The 21885-nt window shown below is 40.5% G+C and overlaps 1 protein-coding gene across 1 annotated transcript in view; it reads left to right on the top strand.

Moving 5' to 3' along the window:
* LOC110526986 (transmembrane channel-like protein 3) overlaps positions 1–21885 on the top strand; it is a 50090-nt gene that overhangs the window by 4839 nt on the left and 23366 nt on the right. Inside the window, exons 2-9 of the mRNA XM_036963629.1 lie at positions 1383–1529; positions 6898–6973; positions 8380–8461; positions 11153–11259; positions 15118–15216; positions 17083–17225; positions 17833–17980; positions 18846–18889. Of these exons, the coding sequence (XP_036819524.1) occupies positions 1383–1529; positions 6898–6973; positions 8380–8461; positions 11153–11259; positions 15118–15216; positions 17083–17225; positions 17833–17980; positions 18846–18889 (846 nt within the window). The remainder of the gene's footprint in view (positions 1–1382; positions 1530–6897; positions 6974–8379; positions 8462–11152; positions 11260–15117; positions 15217–17082; positions 17226–17832; positions 17981–18845; positions 18890–21885) is intronic.

Here is a 21885-nt window from a genome sequence, read left to right on the forward strand (position 1 = left end):
CTACAGAGTGCTGTTGAGGCTACTGTAGACCTTAGCAAAATAGTTATTTGGTGACCTGATTATATTTTGTATAGTTTTATCTAAAAAGGATAACTTTTTAAATGTTTTACAATTTACATTTTTATGAAATTCCCTCAGGCTGATGGTCTGAGGGAATTTACATGCAGACAGTTTTTGTTATGTTCAATGTTAGACATGAATAGTCCAACCAGTCAGCTATTTTGTTCGTTGCTGTTGTAATTGCTTTGTCTTGACATGTACATACAGTAGAAGACTGTATCGTCTGCATACATTTGCATTGATGTATATACTAAATTAAAGTGGGCACAAAATGGATCCTTGAGGGACCCCGACAGAGCAGTGAGCGGATGTTGAAAGTTAGATTTTTGGTGCATTGTTTTCTTTTGGTTAGACAGGATTCCATCCATCTGTTTGTGTGTGCTGATAGTTTGTGGGTTGACAGTTTGGATAGCAGCACATTGTGGTTCACTGTGTCGAATGCTTTCTTTAAATCCAGGAAAACAGCTGTCACAACTCAACCTTTGGCAAATTTGGACATTATTTCCTTGACAAATAAGCAGTTTGCCATTTCGGTTTAATGATGTGTCCTGAAACCAAACTGCATTGGATGGAGAGGAGAGTGACCTGAGTTTAGGTGGGCTATTAGTTGGTTGGCCACCACCTCTTCTACCACCTTGGATATGATTGGGAGAATGCAGATGGGCCTATATTTGGCCACATCAGTTGGATCTCCAGCCTTGAAGATTGGTGTTATGACAGCAGATTTCCAGTCGTCAGGGAACACTGCTTCTATAATTGACAGATTGACCAGACGAGTGACTGGAGAGCACAGGGTACTGGAGTTTTCTTCAGGAGGACGGAGTCATACACATCCTGTGACTGAGTATTTAAGATTTTCATTATCTCCCGCTCAAGCTGAATATTTATATTGTAGGAGTTAAATTATCTACCCAACCATTCCTCCTATACATTTTCATGTCATTCAGTATCCTCACTTTGATAATTAAGTTCATGTGTATGACTTAAACAAATAGTGATTCAATCTTGTTTTAGGTTCACTGCATTTTTAAATGAAAAATAAACCGTGTGGATTACGTTGATATTTTAATGTAGGGACTTTGTACATTCACTTTTTGTGTGTGTGTTTGGTGCATGCCTGCTTCTGGTGCAGGTGGGCATGTGTGTGTGTGTGTGTCATGTTATGAACTCTTACCATTTGCCTTGCTTGTGAGGAAATTGACTTTACAAGAAAAAAGCAACTATCAACATCCTGCTTCTTTGAGTCTGTCTTCACTCACACAGCAGAGCACAGCTGTCCATCAAGATAACATGTTGACCCCTCTCCTTCTGTCCCATTGCAGCCAATCAGATGAGGAGGGCAAGGAGGATGAGCATGCGGACAGCAACGACCCAGAGCAGATGTTCCAGAACATCCAGTTTCAGAAGGAGATCATCGCCAACATACGCACCCGAGCCTGGCCTATGAGACGCAAGCTCAAAGCCCTCAAGTAAGGCACTTAGATGCACACATACTGAATTGAGTAGACACACATGTACACACCATCATCAACATGCACACCCGAGCTCAGCCCATGAGACACAAACTCAAATCTCTGAAGTAAATCATACACACACTGTAAAGCCCACACACTGCTGTATTGCTTAATGAAAGTGGTCCTAAAAAATGGTGTTGTGTGTTATGGTATTGTCCAGCCTCGGAGTACTCAAGCCTGTGTTATGGTATTGTCCAGCACCGGAGTACTCAAGCCTGTGTTATGGTATATTCCAGCACCGGAGTACTCAAGCCTGTGTTATGGTATTGTCCAGCACCGGAGTACTCAAGCCTGTGTTATGGTATTGTCCACCACTGCAGTACTCAAGCCTGTGTTATGGTATTGTCCACCACTGCAGTACTCAAGCCTGTGTTATGGTATTGTCCACCACTGCAGTACTCAAGCCTGTGTTATGGTATTGTCCAGCACCGGAGTACTCCAGCCTGTGTTATGGTATTGTCCAGCACCGGAGTACTCAAGCCTGTGTTATGGTATTGTCCAGCACCGGAGTACTCAAGCCTGTGTTATGGTGTTGTCCAGCACCGGAGTACTCAAGCCTGTGTTATGGTATTGTCCAGCACCGGAGTATTCAAGCCTGTGTTATGGTATTGTCCACCACTGCAGTACTCAAGCCTGTGTTATGGTATTGTCCAGCACCGGAGTACTCAAGCCTGTGTTATGGTGTTGTCCACCACTGCAGTACTCAAGCCTGTGTTATGGTATTGTCCAGCACCGGAGTACTCCAGCCTGTGTTATGGTATTGTCCAGCACCGGAGTACTCAAGCCTGTGTTATGGTATTGTCCAGCACCGGAGTACTCAAGCCTGTGTTATGGTGTTGTCCAGCACCGGAGTACTCAAGCCTGTGTTATGGTATTGTCCAGCACCGGAGTATTCAAGCCTGTGTTATGGTATTGTCCACCACTGCAGTACTCAAGCCTGTGTTATGGTATTGTCCAGCACCGGAGTACTCAAGCCTGTGTTATGGTGTTGTCCAGCACCGGAGTACTCAAGCCTGTGTTATGGTATTGTCCAGCACCGGAGTACTCAAGCCTGTGTTATGGTATTGTCCAGCACCAGAGTACTCAAGCCTGTGTTATGGTATTGTCCAGCACCGGAGTACTCAAGCCTGTGTTATGGTGTTGTCCAGCACCGGAGTACTCAAGCCTGTGTTATGGTATTGTCCAGCACCGGAGTACTCAAGCCTGTGTTATGGTGTTGTCCAGCACCGGAGTACTCAAGCCTGTGTTATGGTATTGTCCAGCACCGGAGTACTCAAGCCTGTGTTATGGTATTGTCCTTCACCACAGTACTCCAGCCTAGAGAGTGTGGTGACAAAAAACATTCCAGCTATTCATACATAAATTAAACACCTCCGCAGAAGAACAGTAGGCCTTTTAAATTGCATTGTTTTTGTGATTAAAGAAAATAATCAAATGAATTAGAAAATGGGGCTTACCCAAGAAAAATTTTCCAATAACTACTACTAACTAATTCATGGTAAAATGTATAAAAGTTATAATTCTAATTCAAGGTAACAGGTCCAATAGTTATAATACTAATTGAAGGTAACAGGTCCAATAGTTATAATACTAATTCAAGGTAACAGGTCCAATAGTTATAATACTAATTCAAGGTAACAGGTCCAATAGTTCTAATTCTAATTCAAGGTAACAGGTCCAATAGTTATAATACTAATTGAAGGTAACAGGTCCAATAGTTATAATACTAATTCAAGGTAACAGGTCCAATAGTTATAATTCTAATTCAAGGTAACAGGTCAAATAGTTATAATACTAATTCAAGGTAACAGGTCCAATAGTTATAATACTAATTCATGGTAACAGGTGTTGGAGCTCAAAATAACCAAGGCAGAGATTTAGGTACAGCATCTTAGAACTCTCCAAAATGGCACCCTATTCCATATTTAGTGCACAATTTTTTACTAGGGCATATAGGGTTCTGGTCAAAAGTATTGCACTATGTAGGGCAGAGGGGGCCATTGGGGACGCAACCTTAGGTTTAATTCCTTAAGATGGACAGGACAGGTATACAAATGGATTTATCACAAGATGCATTTGACCACAGTATAAGAAACCCTATGCATAGTCAAGTGCACGTTTTGTTCCCTCTTCGCTGTTGTTTTCCCCCCTGCAGTCTGGTTCTCCAAACCCATTAACATGCCAGATAGGGGAAACATGTAAACACTAGCTCTTCATTAACACCTGAGAGCTCATAAATGGTGAAAAGGCGCTAACTCTCTGTCGCTAATGGGCGGAGGAGCCATCGGAATGTAAAGCATGAGGCGAAGTAAATAACGATTAACATCTGCCTCTCCCGGGCTCCTCACTCCCTCGCCACGTTAATGGCTCCTCCCACAGAAAATAAACCAAATTAGCGGAGTAATTATTTCATCAGCTGTTAGTTCGCCTGGTTCCTATTTTTACTGGGGTCGGAACCTCTAGTCCCACACACACATTGATTATACAAACACCATGCATGTAGAGGGACACACCTGATACCTTTGTGTTTGTCTCCTGTTCTGGGGGTTTAGGATGCTATTAAATTCAAATCGGAATCCAGATGTCTCCTGACAACACAGATTAGACATTTGGACCTTGTCCAGATACCTATGTCCTAAATAGTAAGCATTCTAGGTTTGCAAATATTTAAGTCTTATAGTATGTCAAAATGATCAGGTTTAGTATGCTTTAAATGCCAGGATGTCATAGTCATTTAGACTTTTTATATAGTATTCTTTCGCTACTCACTATTGAGGAAGAGAATTGTATTTGTAGACCCACGTGTGTTTGACATCAGCTGATAATTGGATAAGGGGATGGGTTGTGTCCCTCTTGACACAAACTGGTTGAATCAATGTTGTTTCAACATAATTTGTCAATATACACTACCAGTCAAAGGTTTTAGAATACCTACTCATTCAAGGGTTTTTCTTTATTTTGGCTATTCTCTACATTGTGCAATAATACAATAATACTTTGCCTGGTTCTGTATTGTGACGTGGAATCTACATGGAAAATACATTGGATTTGAAAAACGTTATCTTCGTAAAGTGTTTTGAGGGTGAAATTTCAACCATAGGATTATGTCATTATGGTAACCAATTTTCAACATAGATAACCTTCTATAAAATATGTTGAATTTTTACCTTTAAAACAATGTCAGATCTTCAATGTTATATCCACTTTCAGAAAACAAACAACAGTCTGGGCAGCACTTCCTACTGGAGAGTTGATCTATCTACAGCTACCCTTTGGTCTCTTTCCCAGGGTTTTAACCAAGCCCAGCCCTGGTTAGCTATGATGTTTGTCACTGACTATTACCAATGTGCTATTGTGACAATGATTGTTGAGATCTCCACTTAGATTCACCGTTGCTATGGAAGTCATTCCAAAGGGGAAGGTTTAACAGAGCAAAGTGACCATACTGTATCACTCACGTATCATCAATGAGGCTATTTAAGCCTGTATAGCATTTTCAAAGTCCTCAACGACAATAGAACAACAGGCCTGGGGTTTCTGGATGAATTGAATGGATTGAAATACAGTAAATAGCCTATTAAATTGTCTACAAGTTAGATCCACGTCTCCAACTCAACCAAAAATAAAAGTTAAAGAACGGGATTAAGCCAGTGGCTCAGATGGAACTATCCAAGCAGCAGATACATATTTTTTAAATGTTAATATTTTGTTGCGTTGTCAGGCAAACACAATTCAATATTCATTTTTTAATACAGTAAATAGCCTATTAAATTGTCTACAAGTTAGATCCACGTCTCCAACTCAACCAAAAATAAAAGTTAAAGAACGGGATTAAGCCAGTGGCTCAGATGGAACTATCCAAGCAGCAGATACATATTTTTTAAATGTTAATATTTTGTTGCGTTGTCAGGCAAACACAATTCAATATTCATTTTTTAATACAGTAAATAGCCTAAAGTCGCTCTTTTTTATAACCAAACATAGATGTGATTTGACTACAGCCGTTTACAGTATTTTTCTCAAAGAGCATCACTTCAGGAGAACGAGAGAGTGAGCGAGCGAGAGAGAGCGAGAGAGATGTGCTGAGTAGGTTCTAGCCATAGCAGGTTTTATATGGGTGGTTTGTTATTACTGCTCTAGGCTTTATGACCGTCACACGGATGAGATGCAAGCCTGCGTTTTACGTCCTCAGTAATCTCTGGGTGAATACTGCTGATTACACACCCTGCAAAAACACCTCATATTTTACACTGCAAATCACTGGTTCATACCCCCGTTATGCTTGTTGTGAACTTCCTGTCCCCGTTTATCTCGAAGTTCATTTGATTTGTTTTGAAATGGCATACTCAACTTTTTTTGGGTATTAAATATTTATATTTTATATTTCCAGTGCATTTTATTTATCTAGGTATTTAAACAGCTATATCTTTTAATAGGGACACCTGTACCAATGCAGCAATCAGACAGTCATACAAACATAAATTATATCAACCATAGTGTTTATCCTAGTAGTACCATAACATACAGGATATCAACCATAGAGTTTATCTTAGTAGTACCATAACATACAGGATATCAACAATACATTTTATCCTAGTAGTAGTACCATAAGCAAGTTGAAAGATGAAAAGAGTGTGCAGGCCCAATGGTCTGGTGATATAGGCACAAGTACGAAACCATGGAAACCAGAATTCCGTTACCGTCCGTCTCCACCCTTCCCGCTTTGGCTCTTTTTATTTAGTCTCCTCCTCTCTTTCTAAAATATATTTTGAATCTGCTCTAAACCATTTTTATTTAAGATGTATAATTTCAGAGGAGCACATGAGTCTGTGAAAAGCCTGTTGAGAGTAGGCACCGTTGATTAGAGCAAGTGCCACAGACATCTGAACTACCCCAGTGATGGGTTGAGAACCACAGTAGGAATACTCTACTCCCACGCACAGTAAAGCTGAACTAGGACCAGTGATGGGTTGAGAACCACAGTAGGAATACTCTACTCCCACGCACAGTAAAGCTGAACTAGGACCAGTGATGGGTTGAGAACCACAGTAGGAATACTCTACTCCCACGCACAGTAAAGCTGAACTAGGACCAGTTTGTGAAATAACATGCAAGGGTTTAACCTGCTGCAAGTTATTTTTGTCTGAAATTACATCAATCTCTGGAATCATAATTTACATGTCTTTAAAATGTTTTACTATATCTGATTTACCTAGATCAGTGTATTGAATCATATTCACTCTTCCAGTGTGATGTGTTTGTGTTTCTACTGACTGTAGATCAGAGTTTAAAAGCCATTGTTATCTCCCTGTGTTTGTTCCAGGCAGGCCAGAGAGATTGTCCTGAAGTACGAGGGGAGGCTAACAAGGACCAGAGGGTACCAGGCTGCTGGGGCTGATGTGGGTTCACATACACACACACACACACACACACACACACACACACACACACACACACACACACACACACACACACACACACACACACACACACCTGTCCTGATAAAAAACACATACTGCAAGAAGGTTCACAAACACACCCATATTATACAACACAATGACTGTACCACTTAAAATGCATCTTCATGGTCATAGTTTCACTTGTTGTAGCACATTTTATTGCAGGTTAAGTATTACGTTTTGACATCTCATAGCGTACTGTTGTTTTCAAACAATGAAACAAACTCTGCTGTGCCAGTAATGTGCATCTAGTTTCACAAACTGAATGCAACTCTAATTTCAACACAGATATAAACACGTTAACATTTTTAGGCATATCAATGTGTCAGGCTACTTTTTCACATATGATTTAATTGAAAATTAGCTAAGAGAATTAGCTTACTATTTCTCTACTGCAGTGCAACAATCTGATGCCTTCAGCCTGATTGTTACTGTGTCCATTCCCTCTGTTCTGTAGGCTGAGTTATACACTTAACATTGCCTTTCTGTTCTCACTGTGTTTACGAGACCGTGAGGTTAGAGCTCGACACTGCTCCCTCTGCCTGTAGGCTTCTCTCTGTACACACACACACACACACACACACACACACACGTACACATGTACACACACACGCACACACACACACGCGCACACGCACACACACACACACGCACACGCACACACACACACACGCTCGCGCACACGCACACACACATAGGCACACACACAGCCTCAGCAAACCGCAGCCAAGCAAATTTATAGCCTGTTGTTATGGTTTGGTTTAATTAAAATGTTCAGGAGGGATTGGGCAAGGCTACCGAAGCACCATTAAAATTAATTGACTTTTAGAAAGTAGATTGATGAGGAATAATTAATTATATATATATATATATTGGCTTCTGCTTAATTACAATTTAGAAATCACATCCATTTGTTCAACGAATGGACTTATGTGTATATGAATAATCATATCTTGACTTTTGAATGAAGTACCCCTCCCTATCACGAAATCATGAAATGAATTAAATACAATATTTATCTATGGCACAGTGGGATCTGTTCATTTGATGTTAAGTGATGGGACTTGACTGGTGTTGCTTTGTATGTGTTGGCTACTGAATCAACAGATCTTCTCTGAGAGAATTAAGCAAAGATTTTAACCTCTTCCTCCTTAAACACAAACACACACACATGCACATAAACCCTGAAAATAATTGACTGTTTAAGTCCAATGGTTTGGGCATCTGAAATAAGACACGATAATAACAGTAAATCAATCATTCAAAAAAGCCATGCAGACAAATATATACAGTATATATATAAATATATACACACACACTAATAGAAAATGGTTATATATTTTCAGCTGCTGAAGAAGGTCTCCAGGTTGCTGTACAACATCGTGGTTCTGTTTATTCCCTGGGAGATGAGGATCAAGAAAATAGAAAGTAACAACTTTTAAAAACATATTTTATTACTTACTTGAACATGTAAGATATTGACTATATTACAGTAAAATATTAGTTCATTACCTTTTGCTGTAATGTGTATTTTACTGTAAAATTGTATTGACACACAGGCACACTGTCGCCACACACACACTTCCACACTCATCACAGAAGCTGCTGCTACTGTCTACTATCTATCCTGTTGTCTAGTCACTTTATCCCTACCTATACCTACATACTATATCTTCCTCAATTACCTCGTACCCCTGCACATAGACTCTGTACTGGTAACCCGTGTGTATAGCCAAGTTATTACCTCGTACCCCTGCACATAGACTCTGTACTGGTAACCCGTGTGTATAGCCAAGTTATTACCTCGTACCCCTGCACATAGACTCTGTACTGGTAACCCGCGTGTATAGCCAAGTTATTACCTCCTACCCCTGCACATAGACTCTGTACTGGTAACCCGTGTGTATAGCCAAGTTATTACCTCGTACCCCTGCACATAGACTCTGTACTGGTAACCCGTGTGTATAGCCAAGTTATTACCTCGTACCCCTGCACATTGACTCTGTACTGGTAACCCGTGTGTATAGCCAAGTTATTACCTCCTAGCCCTGCACATAGACTCTGTACTGGTAACCAATGTCTATAGCCAAGTTATTACCTCCTACCCCTGCACATAGACTCTGTACTGGTAACTTGTGTGTATAGCCAAGTTATTACCTCGTACCCCTGCACATAGACTCTGTACTGGTAACCCGTGTGTATAGCCAAGTTATTACCTCCTACCCCTGCACATAGACTCTGTACTGGTAACCCTTGTGTATAGCCAAGTTATTACCTCCTACCCCTGCACATAGACTCTGTACTGGTAACCCGTGTGTATAGCCAAGTTATTACCTCGTAGCCCTGCACATAGACTCTGTACTGGTAACCCGTGTGTATAGCCAAGTTATTACCTCGTACCCCTGCACATTGACTCTGTACTGGTAACCCGTGTGTATAGCCAAGTTATTACCTCCTAGCCCTGCACATAGACTCTGTACTGGTAACCAATGTGTATAGCCAAGTTATTACCTCGTACCCCTGCACATAGACTCTGTACTGGTAACCCGTGTGTATAGCCAAGTTATTACCTCCTACCCCTGCACATAGACTCTGTACTGGTAACCCTTGTGTATAGCCAAGTTATTACCTCCTAGCCCTGCACATAGACTCTGTACTGGTAACCCGTGTGTATAGCCAAGTTATTACCTCGTAGCCCTGCACATAGACTCTGTACTGGTAACCCGTGTGTATAGCCAAGTTATTACCTCGTACCCCTGCACATTGACTCTGTACTGGTAACCCGTGTGTATAGCCAAGTTATTACCTCCTAGCCCTGCACATAGACTCTGTACTGGTAACCAATGTCTATAGCCAAGTTATTACCTCCTACCCCTGCACATAGACTCTGTACTGGTAACTTGTGTGTATAGCCAAGTTATTACCTCGTACCCCTGCACATAGACTCTGTACTGGTAACCCGTGTGTATAGCCAAGTTATTACCTCCTACCCCTGCACATAGACTCTGTACTGGTAACCCTTGTGTATAGCCAAGTTATTACCTCCTACCCCTGCACATAGACTCTGTACTGGTAACCCGTGTGTATAGCCAAGTTATTACCTCGTAGCCCTGCACATAGACTCTGTACTGGTAACCCGCGTGTATAGCCAAGTTATTACCTCGTACCCCTGCACATAGACTCTGTACTGGTAACTTGTGTGTATAGCCAAGTTATTACCTCGTACCCCTGCACATAGACTCTGTACTGGTAACCCGTGTGTATAGCCAAGTTATTACCTCCTACCCCTGCACATAGACTCTGTACTGGTAACCCTTGTGTATAGCCAAGTTATTACCTCCTACCCCTGCACATAGACTCTGTACTGGTAACCCGTGTGTATAGCCAAGTTATTACCTCGTAGCCCTGCACATAGACTCTGTACTGGTAACCCGCGTGTATAGCCAAGTTATTACCTCCTACCCCTGCACATAGACTCTGTACTGGTAACCCGCGTGTATAGCCAAGTTATTACCTCCTACCCCTGCACATAGACTCTGTACTGGTAACCCGCGTGTATAGCCAAGTTATTACCTCCTACCCCTGCACATAGACTCTGTACTGGTAACCTGCGTGTATAGCCAAGTTATTACCTCCTACCCCTGCACATAGACTCTGTACTGGTAACCCGTGTGTATAGCCAAGTTATTACCTCCTAGCCCTGCACATAGACTCTGTACTGGTAACCCGTGTGTATAGCCAAGTTATTCATATATTTATATTGTATTTACTCCTCATGTTACACATGTTTTTCTATTGTTATTTTATTTATATTTTTGGTATTTTGCATTGTTGGGAAGGGCCCGTAAGTTAGCATTTCAGTCTACACCTGTTGTTTACCAAGCATGTGACAATTAACATTTTAAATAAATAAATGTAATGTCTGAAATTTAAAATAATTTCAGTTTGGTTTGAGATGATTTGTGATTGTCTGTCTCCTTTCCCATAGTACAGATCTAGGATCAGCTCCACCTACCCCAAACCTTAACTTAAACATTAGTGGTGAAAATGCAAAACTGACCCAATATCAGTGTCTTGGGGTAACTTCACCATACACCCCTGTCTCTGTTTCCCTCTTAGGTCACTTTGGGTCAGGGGTGGCCTCCTACTTCATCTTCCTCAGATGGCTGTTTGGTATCAACATAGTCCTTACTGTCATGACTGGAGCATTCATAGTCATACCTGAGGTGTGTGTGTGTGTGTGTGTGTGTGTGTGTGTGTGTGTGTGTGTGTGTGTGTGTGTGTGTGTGTGTGTGTGTGTGTGTGTGTGTGTGTGTGTGTGTGTGTGTGTGTTAGAGTGGCGATTAATTAGGGCCGATTTCAAGTTTTCATAACAATCGGTAATCAGCATTTTTGGACACCGATCATGGCCGATTACATTGCACTCCATGAGGAGACTGCATGGCAGGCTGACTACCTGTTATGCAAGTGCAGCAAGGAGCCAAGGTAAGGTGCTAGCTAGCATTAAACTTATCTTATAAAAAACAATCAATCTTAACATAATCACTAGTTAACTACACATGGTTGATGATATTACTAGTTTATCTAGCTTGTCCTGCATTGCATATAATCAATGCGGGGCCTGTTAATTTTTCATTGAATCACAGCCTACTTCACCAAACAGGTGATTTAACAAGCGCATTCGTGAAAAAGGACTGTCGTTGCCCCAATGTGTACGTAACCATAAACATCAACGCCTTTCTTAAAATCAACACACAAGTATATATTTAAACCTGCATATTTAGTTAATATTGCCCGCTAACATTAATTTATTTTAACTGGGGAAATTGTGTCACTTCTCTTGCGTTCTGTGCAACAGAGTCAGGGTATATGCAGCAGTTTGGTTTGCCTGGCTCGTTGCGAACTGTGAAGACTATTTCTTCCTAACGAAGACAGCCAACTTCGCCAGACCGGGGATGATTTAACAAAAGCGCATTTGCGAAAAAATCATAATCATAGCACGAATGTACCTAACCATAAACATCAATGCCTTTCTTGAGATCAATACACAGAAGTATATATTTTTAAACCTGCATATTTTGTTAAAAGAAATTCATGTTAGCAGGCAATATTAAACTAGGGAAATTGTGTCACTTCTCTTGTGTTCTTGCACGCAGAGTCAGGGTATATGCAACAGTTTGAGCCGCCTGGCTTGTTGCGAACTAATTTGCCCGAATTTTAAGAAATTATGACATAACATTGAAGGTTATGCAATGTAACAGCAATATGTAGACTTAGGGATGCCGCCCGTTAGATAAAATACGGAACGGTTCCGTATTTCACTGAAAAAATAAACGTTTATTTTATAAATTATATTTTCCGGATTTGACCATATTAATGACCTAAGGCTCGTATTTCTGTGTGTTATTATGTTATAATTAAGTCTATGATTTGATATTTGATAGAGCAGTCTGACTGAGCGGTGGTAGGCAGCAGCAGGCTCGTAAGCATTCATTCAAACAGCACTTTCGTGCGTTTTGCCAGCAGCTCTTCGCTGTGCTTCAAGCATTGCGCTGTTTATGACTTCAAGCCTATAAACTCCCGATATTAGGCTGGTTTAACCGATGTGAAATGGCTAGCTAGTTAATGAGGTGTGCGCTAATAGCGTTTCAAACATCACTCGGTCTGAGACTTGGAGTAGTTGTCCCCCTTGCCCTGCAAGGTCCGCGGATTTTGTGGAGCGATGGGTAATGCTGCTTCGAGGGTGGCTGTTGGCAATGTGTTCCTGGTTCGAGCCCAAGTAGGAGCGATGAGAGGGACAGAAGCTATGGCAATATTAAAGTGCCTATAAGAACATCCAATAGTCAAAGGTATATGAAATACAAATCGTATAGAGAGAAATAGTCCTATAATTCCTATAATAACCTCAACCTAAAAATTCTTACCTTGGAATATTGAAGACTCATGTTAAAAGGAACCACCAGCTTTCATATGTTCTCATGTTCTGAGCAAGGAACTTAAACGTTAGCTTTTTTACATGGCACATATTGCACTTTTACTTTCTTCTTTTTGCATTATTTAAACCAAATTGAACATGTTTCATTATTTATTTGAGGCTAAATTGATTTTATTGATGTATTATATTAAGTTAAAATAAAAGTGTTCATTCAGTATTGTTGTAATTGTCATTATTACAAATAAATAAATACATTTTTAAAAAAGCCGATTAATCGGTATCTGCTTTTTTTGGTCCTCCAATAATCGGTATCGGTATCGGCGTTGAAAAATCATAATCGGTCGACCTCTAGTGTGTGTGTGTGTGTCAATCAATAGAAGAACAGGGACTGTTTGTACCATAGATGTGTGTATCATAGATGTGTGTACCATGGATGTGTGTACCATGTATGTGTGTACCATGGATGTGTGTACCATGGATGTGTGTACCATGGATGTGTGTACCATGGATGTGTGTATCATAGATGTGTGTACCATGGATGTGTGTACCATGGATGTGTGTACCATGGATGTGTGTACCATGGATGTGTGTATCATAGATGTGTGTACCATGGATGTGTGTACCATGGATGTGTGTATCATAGATGTGTGTATCATAGATGTGTGTACCATGGATGTGTGTACCATAGATGTGTGTATCATAGATGTGTGTACCATAGATGTGTCTATCATGACTAAATAATGAAGTTATTAGGGAAAGGAACTAAACTGAATTCTCCATAAAACAAAACTTAAAAACAGCGATAGAGGATTTCAACTTTATTTAACACAATTTGACTGCTTCAAATGTAGAATGTAGCTGAATGTTACAATGGTCAATTGTATGCAGAGGATGCAAGAGAGGACCTAACAGATATTGTAAATTCCGGTATGTGCTTGCAAAGTATGACAATAAAAATCAGCACTTTTGGTGCCAGACGTCACAAATAATGCATAGAGGGCATTGTTATTGGTCTGGGTATGTCGGGAAAAGCAGGGCTGATTTATTTAGCCGGCTGACATGCAGACACAGGCAATTTCCCCAGACATCAGCTGGCACATCACTCACTCCCAATCTCCTCCATTTCATCCCTCCTTCCTTCCATCCATTCTCCAACCAACCTTTTCCCTCCTTCATTCACCCCAACCTCACAGATTGGATTTTTCTTTTGTAGACTGAAGTTTTCAGAGATAAGACTTTGGTAGGGATTTAATCCGATCGCTGGTTGTAGACTAAGTCCCTTTTAGCTTGTATCTGACAATAAAACATTTTACCGTCATGGTGAAGACATGGTGAAGTCATTGTGACGTCATGGTGAAATCGTGGTGACATCATGGTTAAGTCATGGTGAAGTTGTGGTGAAGTCATGGTTAAAGTTATGGTGAAGTAATGGTGAAATCGTGATGAAGTCATATTGAAGTCATGGTTAAGTTATGGTGAAGTCATGGTGAAATCGTGATGAAGTCATGGTGACGTCATGGTGAAGTTATGGTGACGTCATGGTGAAGTTATGGTGAAGTCATGGTGAAATCGTGATGAAGTCATGGTGAAGTCATGGTTAAGTTATGGTGAAGTCATGGTGAAATCAGGATGAAGACATGGTTAAGTCATGGTTAAGTCATGGTGATGTCATGGTGAAGACATGGTGAAGACATGGTGAAGTCATGGTTAAGTCATGGTGACATCCTGGTGAAGTCATGGTGAAGCTGGACCTAATTATAGAATGATTTATGTACTATAATTCAGTCAATATTCAAACCTTTAAATGTTGTGTCTTACTCCATTATCCACCTGTTATTTATCAGAACTTACTGTTGCTACTTGATACATAAAGACCGATCAATGTTATGGTTGTTTGGAGATCATTGTAGATTATGATCGGAAGAAAATAGAAAATAAAAGATCTAGGGAAAATATTATTGTGTTTGAGGCATGGAGTGGGTAGTTAAACTGTGTGTGTGTGTGACCTGTAGTTCTGTGTGTGTGTGTGTGTGTGTGTGTGTGTGCAAATTCAATGGTAACATTGTCCCTTTCTAATCCATTTGCCCCTACTCCTCCCCCATATCATTCAATGTACTGGCATAATAATCCATCTGATTTCTCCCCTCAGCTCCTGGCCGGAGAGCCGTTCGGAACAACCCGGAGTAAGACCATTCCCAAGGAGCACCTGGCCTCAGCCCAAGATCTGGACACCATCTGGTCTCTTGGGGCAAGGCAGTTTAATCTCTTAATGTTCCCTCAATATCACTGTTCAATTACATTCATTTTGTTGTGTAGTCCGATTCATCTAAACTATATTTCAACCACTCCTTGTACTGTGAGTGATGTTTATGTTGCCAGCCTTCTTCTCAGCATGACATTAAGTACGGAGGTCCCCGAGGAGCAACAGTAACCACATAATAACACATAATAACACATAATAACCACATAATAACCACATAATAACACAAAATAACACATAAAACCACATAATAACACATAATAATCACATCACAACACATAATAACCACAAAATAACACAAAACAACACATAAAACCACATAATAAGACATAATAATCACATAATAACACATGATAACCACATAATAACACATGATAACCACATAATAACACGTAAAAACCACATAATAATTGCATAATAACACATAATAACACATAGTACCACATAATAACACATAATGACCACACAACAACCACATAATAAGACATAATAACCACGCAATAACCACATAATAACACACAATAACCTCATAATAACCACATAATAACCACATAATAACACATAATATCCTCGTAATAACCACATAATAACCACATAATAACCACATAATTACCACATAATAACACATAAAAACACATACTATCCTCGTAATAACACACAATAACTGCAGAATAACCACATAATAACCACATAATACCACATAATAACACATAATATCCTCGTAATAACCACATAATAACCACATAATAACACATAATAACCACATAATAACATATAATAACACATAATATCCTCGTAATAACACATAATACCACATAGTACCACATAGTACCACATAATAACACATAATAACCACACAACAACCACATAATAAGACATAATAGCCACATAATAACCACATAATAACACACAATAACTGCATAATAACCACATAATAACACACAATAACACATAATAACCACATAATACCACATAATAACACATAATATCCTCGTAATAACACATAATACCACATAATACCACATAGTACCACATAGTACCACATAATAACACATAATAACCACACAACAACCACATAATAAGACATAATATCCACATAATAACCACATAATAACACACAATAACTGCATAATAACCACATAATAAACCACAATAACACATAATAACCACATAATACCACATAATAACACATAATATCCTCGTAATAACACATAATACCACATAATACCACATAGTACCACATAGTACCACATAATAACACATAATAACCACACAACAACCACATAATAAGACATAATAGCTACATAATAACCACATAATAACACACAATAACTGCATAATAACACATAATATCCTCATAATACCACATAATACCACATAATACCACATAATAACCACACTGTGTGTGTGTAATCCTTACACTGTGTGAATTGGATCAGGATTTGTAGTGCCTCAGTAGTGTCTCAACAGTCCCTCAGTAGTCCCTCAGTAATGTGTTAAAAGTGTCTCAATAGCACCTCAATAGCGCCTCAATAGTGTTTCAATAGTGTTTTTAAAGTGGTTCAATAGTGTCTCAATAGCGCCTCAATACCGTCTCAATAGCGCCTCAATACCATCTCAAAAGTGTCTCAATAGTGTTTCAATAGTGTCTCAATAGTGTTTCAATAGTGTCTTGAAAGTGTCTCAATAGTGTTTCAATAGTGTCTTGAAAGTGTCTCAATAGTGCCCCAACAGTGTTTTGGATTTGTTTGTTGCATGCTTTAAGTTTCACCGTGTTTTAAAGACCCAAGCCACAACTTGTTTTGGTTCCCAGTTTATTCACAATTCTTGTCTTTGTGATGTTTTCATCCACAGGGATACCTCCAGTACTCGGTGTTGTTCTATGGGTACTATGGCCCGGTGAGGAAGCTCGGCAGTGCCGGCTATCGCCTCCCCCTGGCCTATTTTCTGGTTGGGATGGCTGTTTTTGCCTACAGTTTCATCATTCTGTTAAGAAAGTAATCACAGGAGTCTCTTTAATAAAGCTAATTTATGTGGAGTGATATTGATACGAATGTATTACCAAAGGTGACCATTGATGTGGCTAGCTACTAGCTACTACTAATGTCAAATATTATATTTTTTAAGGTGGACTCAGTGATATGACGTAGATACACAAAGTAAAAAGCATAGTCAGTACATTTTTGCAACAACTAAGAGCATTGAAGTACGAGGTCAAACTTCTCCTCTGTTTTGGTACCGTGGCTATCACATTGTAACCACTACTGTAGTGATTATATGGTCAAATCTCTCCTCTGTTGTGGTACCGTGGCTATCACATTGTAACCACTACTGTAGTGATTATATGGTCAAATCTCTCCTCTGTTTTGGTACCGTGGCTATCACATTGTAACCACTACTGTAGTGATTATATGGTCAAATCTCTCCTCTGTTTTGGTACCGTGGCTATCACATTGTAACCTCCACTGTAGTGATTATATTTCAACTATTACCTATAAAGGTGTTTGAATCCTGCTCCATCGCCAGTTTAACCTCTTATTAGGAACACAATGACCTGTCGCTGATCACTGCCATTTTGTGTTATTTATTAACATTTTCCCAAAGGATGGCTAAGAACTCCCGTCTGAGCCTAGCCAGTGCCTCTGATGAGAACTTCACCTTCTGCTGGAGAGTGTTCTGTGCCTGGGACTACCTCATAGGGAACCCTGAGGCTGCAGAGAGCAAGGGAGCCGCTATCGTCAACAACATCAGGGTGAGAGAGACACATGGTGCAAGACTCAGGGCCACATTTCTGTAAACCTCATCTTGCAGTGATTTAATTAGAAAATAATTCTACGGCGGTACATGTAAACTGAGAAATACATCAATAGTTGCCTCTTTATGATGTACATTGTTGAAGTAAAGTTTAAAGTGTAATCACGCTGCCAGAATAAAATTAGTTGTATAGTCATTTTTGCACTTTGCACAATTATTTTTGCACTACGAAAATGTCACCCTCAATAGTCTAAATGGCCCTCCTCTACTCATCTCCTGCTTTCACTTATCCTGTGGATTCAAATTATCACAAATGGAGGAGATGGAAAGAGGAAGCCATGTAACACATTTGTGATGCACACTCAATCATCCTAACTGTTTTCCTTTCCTAGTCTCCTCTCCTTCATCTGCACTGAGCCATTGAGAAACACTACACCACTCCACTCCTCGGATTTGATTTCCAACGATCCCAACTTCTTTAATTCACACACAGCACTCTGTAGAGTAGAAGTCAATGTACCAATGAATTACTGCTGATTTTCCTGAGGGCTGATCTATAATCTGGATTCTACGTCTAAACAAGAGAGACCTTTAACCTGCTTGTTGAGTTTCCCTGTACAGTCAGCAAAATGTAAAAGTAGATTCCTCTGTTTCAATAAGCTCAGTTGAAGTAATTTGATGCTTGATACAATACATAGTTTTTTTCTTTCTTTATCCTTATTTAACCTTTATTTTTCAAAGTTTTGTCTCATTGAGATTTACATTGTATTTTTCTACAGATAGATGGACAAGATTGCAGCAAATATGTAGTTACACAAGATGGATGACATTAATCAATGCTAATTCCTTGCTCCTTTCTCTAGGAGGCCATTGTTGAGGAGCAGGAGAAAAAGAAGGACACTAGTCTGTAAGTATGTTTATTCTCTTGTCCTTGGAGAGGGTGGCTAAGTTAGCATCACACATTGATATTGTTTGGACCCGTTAATGGACCCTTGGCTTTTACGTGTCAGTGGCTTTATCCTTTGCAGTATATTGTGTCATTCATTTTTTATCCCCAATTTCGTGGTTTCCAATTGGTAGATACAGTCCTTTGTCATCGCTGCAACTCCCTTACGGACTCGGAGAGGCGAAGTTCGAGAGCCGTGCGTCCTCCGAAACACAACCTAACCAAGCCGCACTGCTTCTTGACTCAATGCCCACTTAACCTGGAAGCCAGCCGCACCAATGTGTTGGAGAAAACACGTACATCTTGCGACCGTGTCAGCATGCAATGGGACAAGGACATCCCTGCCGGCCAAACTCTCCCCTAACCCGGACGACACTGGAACAATTGTGCCCCCCCCATGTCTCTCCCGGTCGCGGCCGGCTGCAACAGAGCCTGGACTCGAACCCAGAATCTCTAGTGCCACAGCTAGTACTGTGATAACATGCCTTAGACCACTGTGCCACTCGGGAGGCCCATCTTGTGTTATTCTGATTGGTAGAATCCAGGACTGTACCACATTCATTGATGATGCTCTTTGATTTAGGGGTCTAGCCGACTGGAGTCATGGATGTACAAATGAGGGGAGGGGTGTGTGAATGTGGTCTAGTGGGGGGCGGGGGTTCTTTCTGGTGTCTTCCTGCAAGAAGGGAGGGTCTTCCTGTGGGGAGGGACTCTTCCTGGCACATACATCTACACATCTACATTTTTACCAGTGGCAGCCATAATTTTGCATATAAGGGAAACACTGTATAAAAGTCTATGTTTTGCTATCACCTGGTTGCTTTTGAGCCTCTTCTTCCTGCGTTCTCCACTGGTCTCAGAAAGGACTGATTTACTGTCTCGCTCCCAGTCCATTGCTACCCCACACACAGGCCGACACTTCCTGGTGGCATAACTCATCCTAACAGCCTTTTACTGTCAGAGATGACTGGCTCTAAATCACCCCTGCCAGAGCATCATCAGACCTGAGTAGACATTAAAGAGGGATTAATACCTCAGGGAACGTTCGTTCACACTGCCCGCGGCACTCTCAACCACACTATGTTGCCACTTCTTTCAGTCCATTTGAGTTAATGTCTATTCTAACTGGGGCTAATGCTAGGTGGATGCATGCACTGTACTGTATCTAAATGGTAGTTTCAATGGGAGATTTCAACCTAAAGTTCTACTGATTGGTTTGGGGAGATTTGAATTATAGTAATGTTAACATGTTGCCACTTGTGTGTGGTTTAGGTGGTGATCTGATGAAGGCTGTGGAATGTCCAATGTACACTAATTTTGGTTTCAGGTAGAACCCTTTTGTGATCCATGTGGAACCCTTTCCACAGAGGGATTTTCACCTGGAATCAAAAAGGGTTATCCTATGGGGACAGCCAGAGAACACTGAGAGTGTACAATACAGGCAGCCAGGGGAAGAAGGACCTCCCTTCTGAATCTGGTTCCTCTTTAGGTTTCTTCCTTCTAAAGAGTTGTTTCCTTGCCACTGTTCTTCAGATATTGGTTGGTCCTGGGTCTAAGCAGGTTTACTGTAGAGCACTTTGTGACAACAGTAAAAGGGAGTCACCACACAATGTCACCACTTGACTTTTTTCTGTTATAGCCTGATTTTAAAATGGACTCAATTGAGCTTTTCTTTTGCCACTGGCCAACACACAATACCCCACAAGTGAATAAAAAATAAAAAGTGGACATGTCTTGAGTCAATAAGTATTCAACCCCTTTGTTATAGCAAGCCTAAATAAGTTCTTAACAAGCCTAAATAAGTTCAGGAGTAAACATAGTAAACAAGTCACATAATAAGTTCTTAACAAGCCTAAATAAGTTCAGGAGTAAACATAGTAAACAAGTCACATAATAAGTTCTATGGACTCACTCTTTGTGCGATAATAGTGTTTAACAAGATTTTTGAATGACGACCTCATCTCTGTACCCCACACATACAATGATCTGTAAGGTCCCTCATCTCTGTACCCCACACATATAATTATCTGTAAGGTCCCTCATCTCTGTACCCCACACATACAATGATCTGTAAGGTCCCTCATCTCTGTACCCCACACATACAATTATCTGTAAGGTCCCTCATCTCTGTACCCCACACATACAATTATCTGTAAGGTCCCTCATCTCTGTACCCCACACATACAATTATCTGTAAGGTCCCTCATCTCTGTACCCCACACATACAATTATCTGTAAGGTCCCTCATCTCTGTACCCCACACATACAATTATCTGTAAGGTCCCTCATCTCTGTACCCCCACATACAATTATCTGTAAGGTCCCTCATCTCTGTACCCCACACATACAATTATCTGTAAGGTCCCTCATCTCTGTACCCCACACATACAATTATCTGTAAGGTCCCTCATCTCTGTACCCCACACATACAATTATCTGTAAGGTCCCTCATCTCTGTACCCCACACATACAATTATCTGTAAGGTCCCTCATCTCTGTACCCCACATACAATTATCTGTAAGGTCCCTCATCTCTGTACCCCCACATACAATTATCTGTAAGGTCCCTCATCTCTGTACCCCCACATACAATTATCTGTAAGGTCCCTCATCTCTGTACCCCACACATACAATTATCTGTAAGGTCCCTCATCTCTGTACCCCACACATACAATTATCTGTAAGGTCCCTCATCTCTGTACCCCACACATACAATTATCTGTAAGGTCCCTCATCTCTGTACCCCACACATACAATGATCTGTAAGGTCCCTCATCTCTGTACCCCACACATACAATTATCTGTAAGGTCCCTCATCTCTGTACCCCACACATACAATTATCTGTAAGGTCCCTCATCTCTGTACCCCACACATACAATTATCTGTAAGGTCCCTCATCTCTGTACCCCACACATGCAATTATCTGTAAGGTCCCTCATCTCTGTACCCCACACAT

The sequence above is a fragment of the Oncorhynchus mykiss genome, chromosome 26, assembly GCF_013265735.2.
Source record: "Oncorhynchus mykiss isolate Arlee chromosome 26, USDA_OmykA_1.1, whole genome shotgun sequence".
In the NCBI taxonomy this organism is placed as follows: Eukaryota; Metazoa; Chordata; class Actinopteri; order Salmoniformes; family Salmonidae; genus Oncorhynchus; species Oncorhynchus mykiss.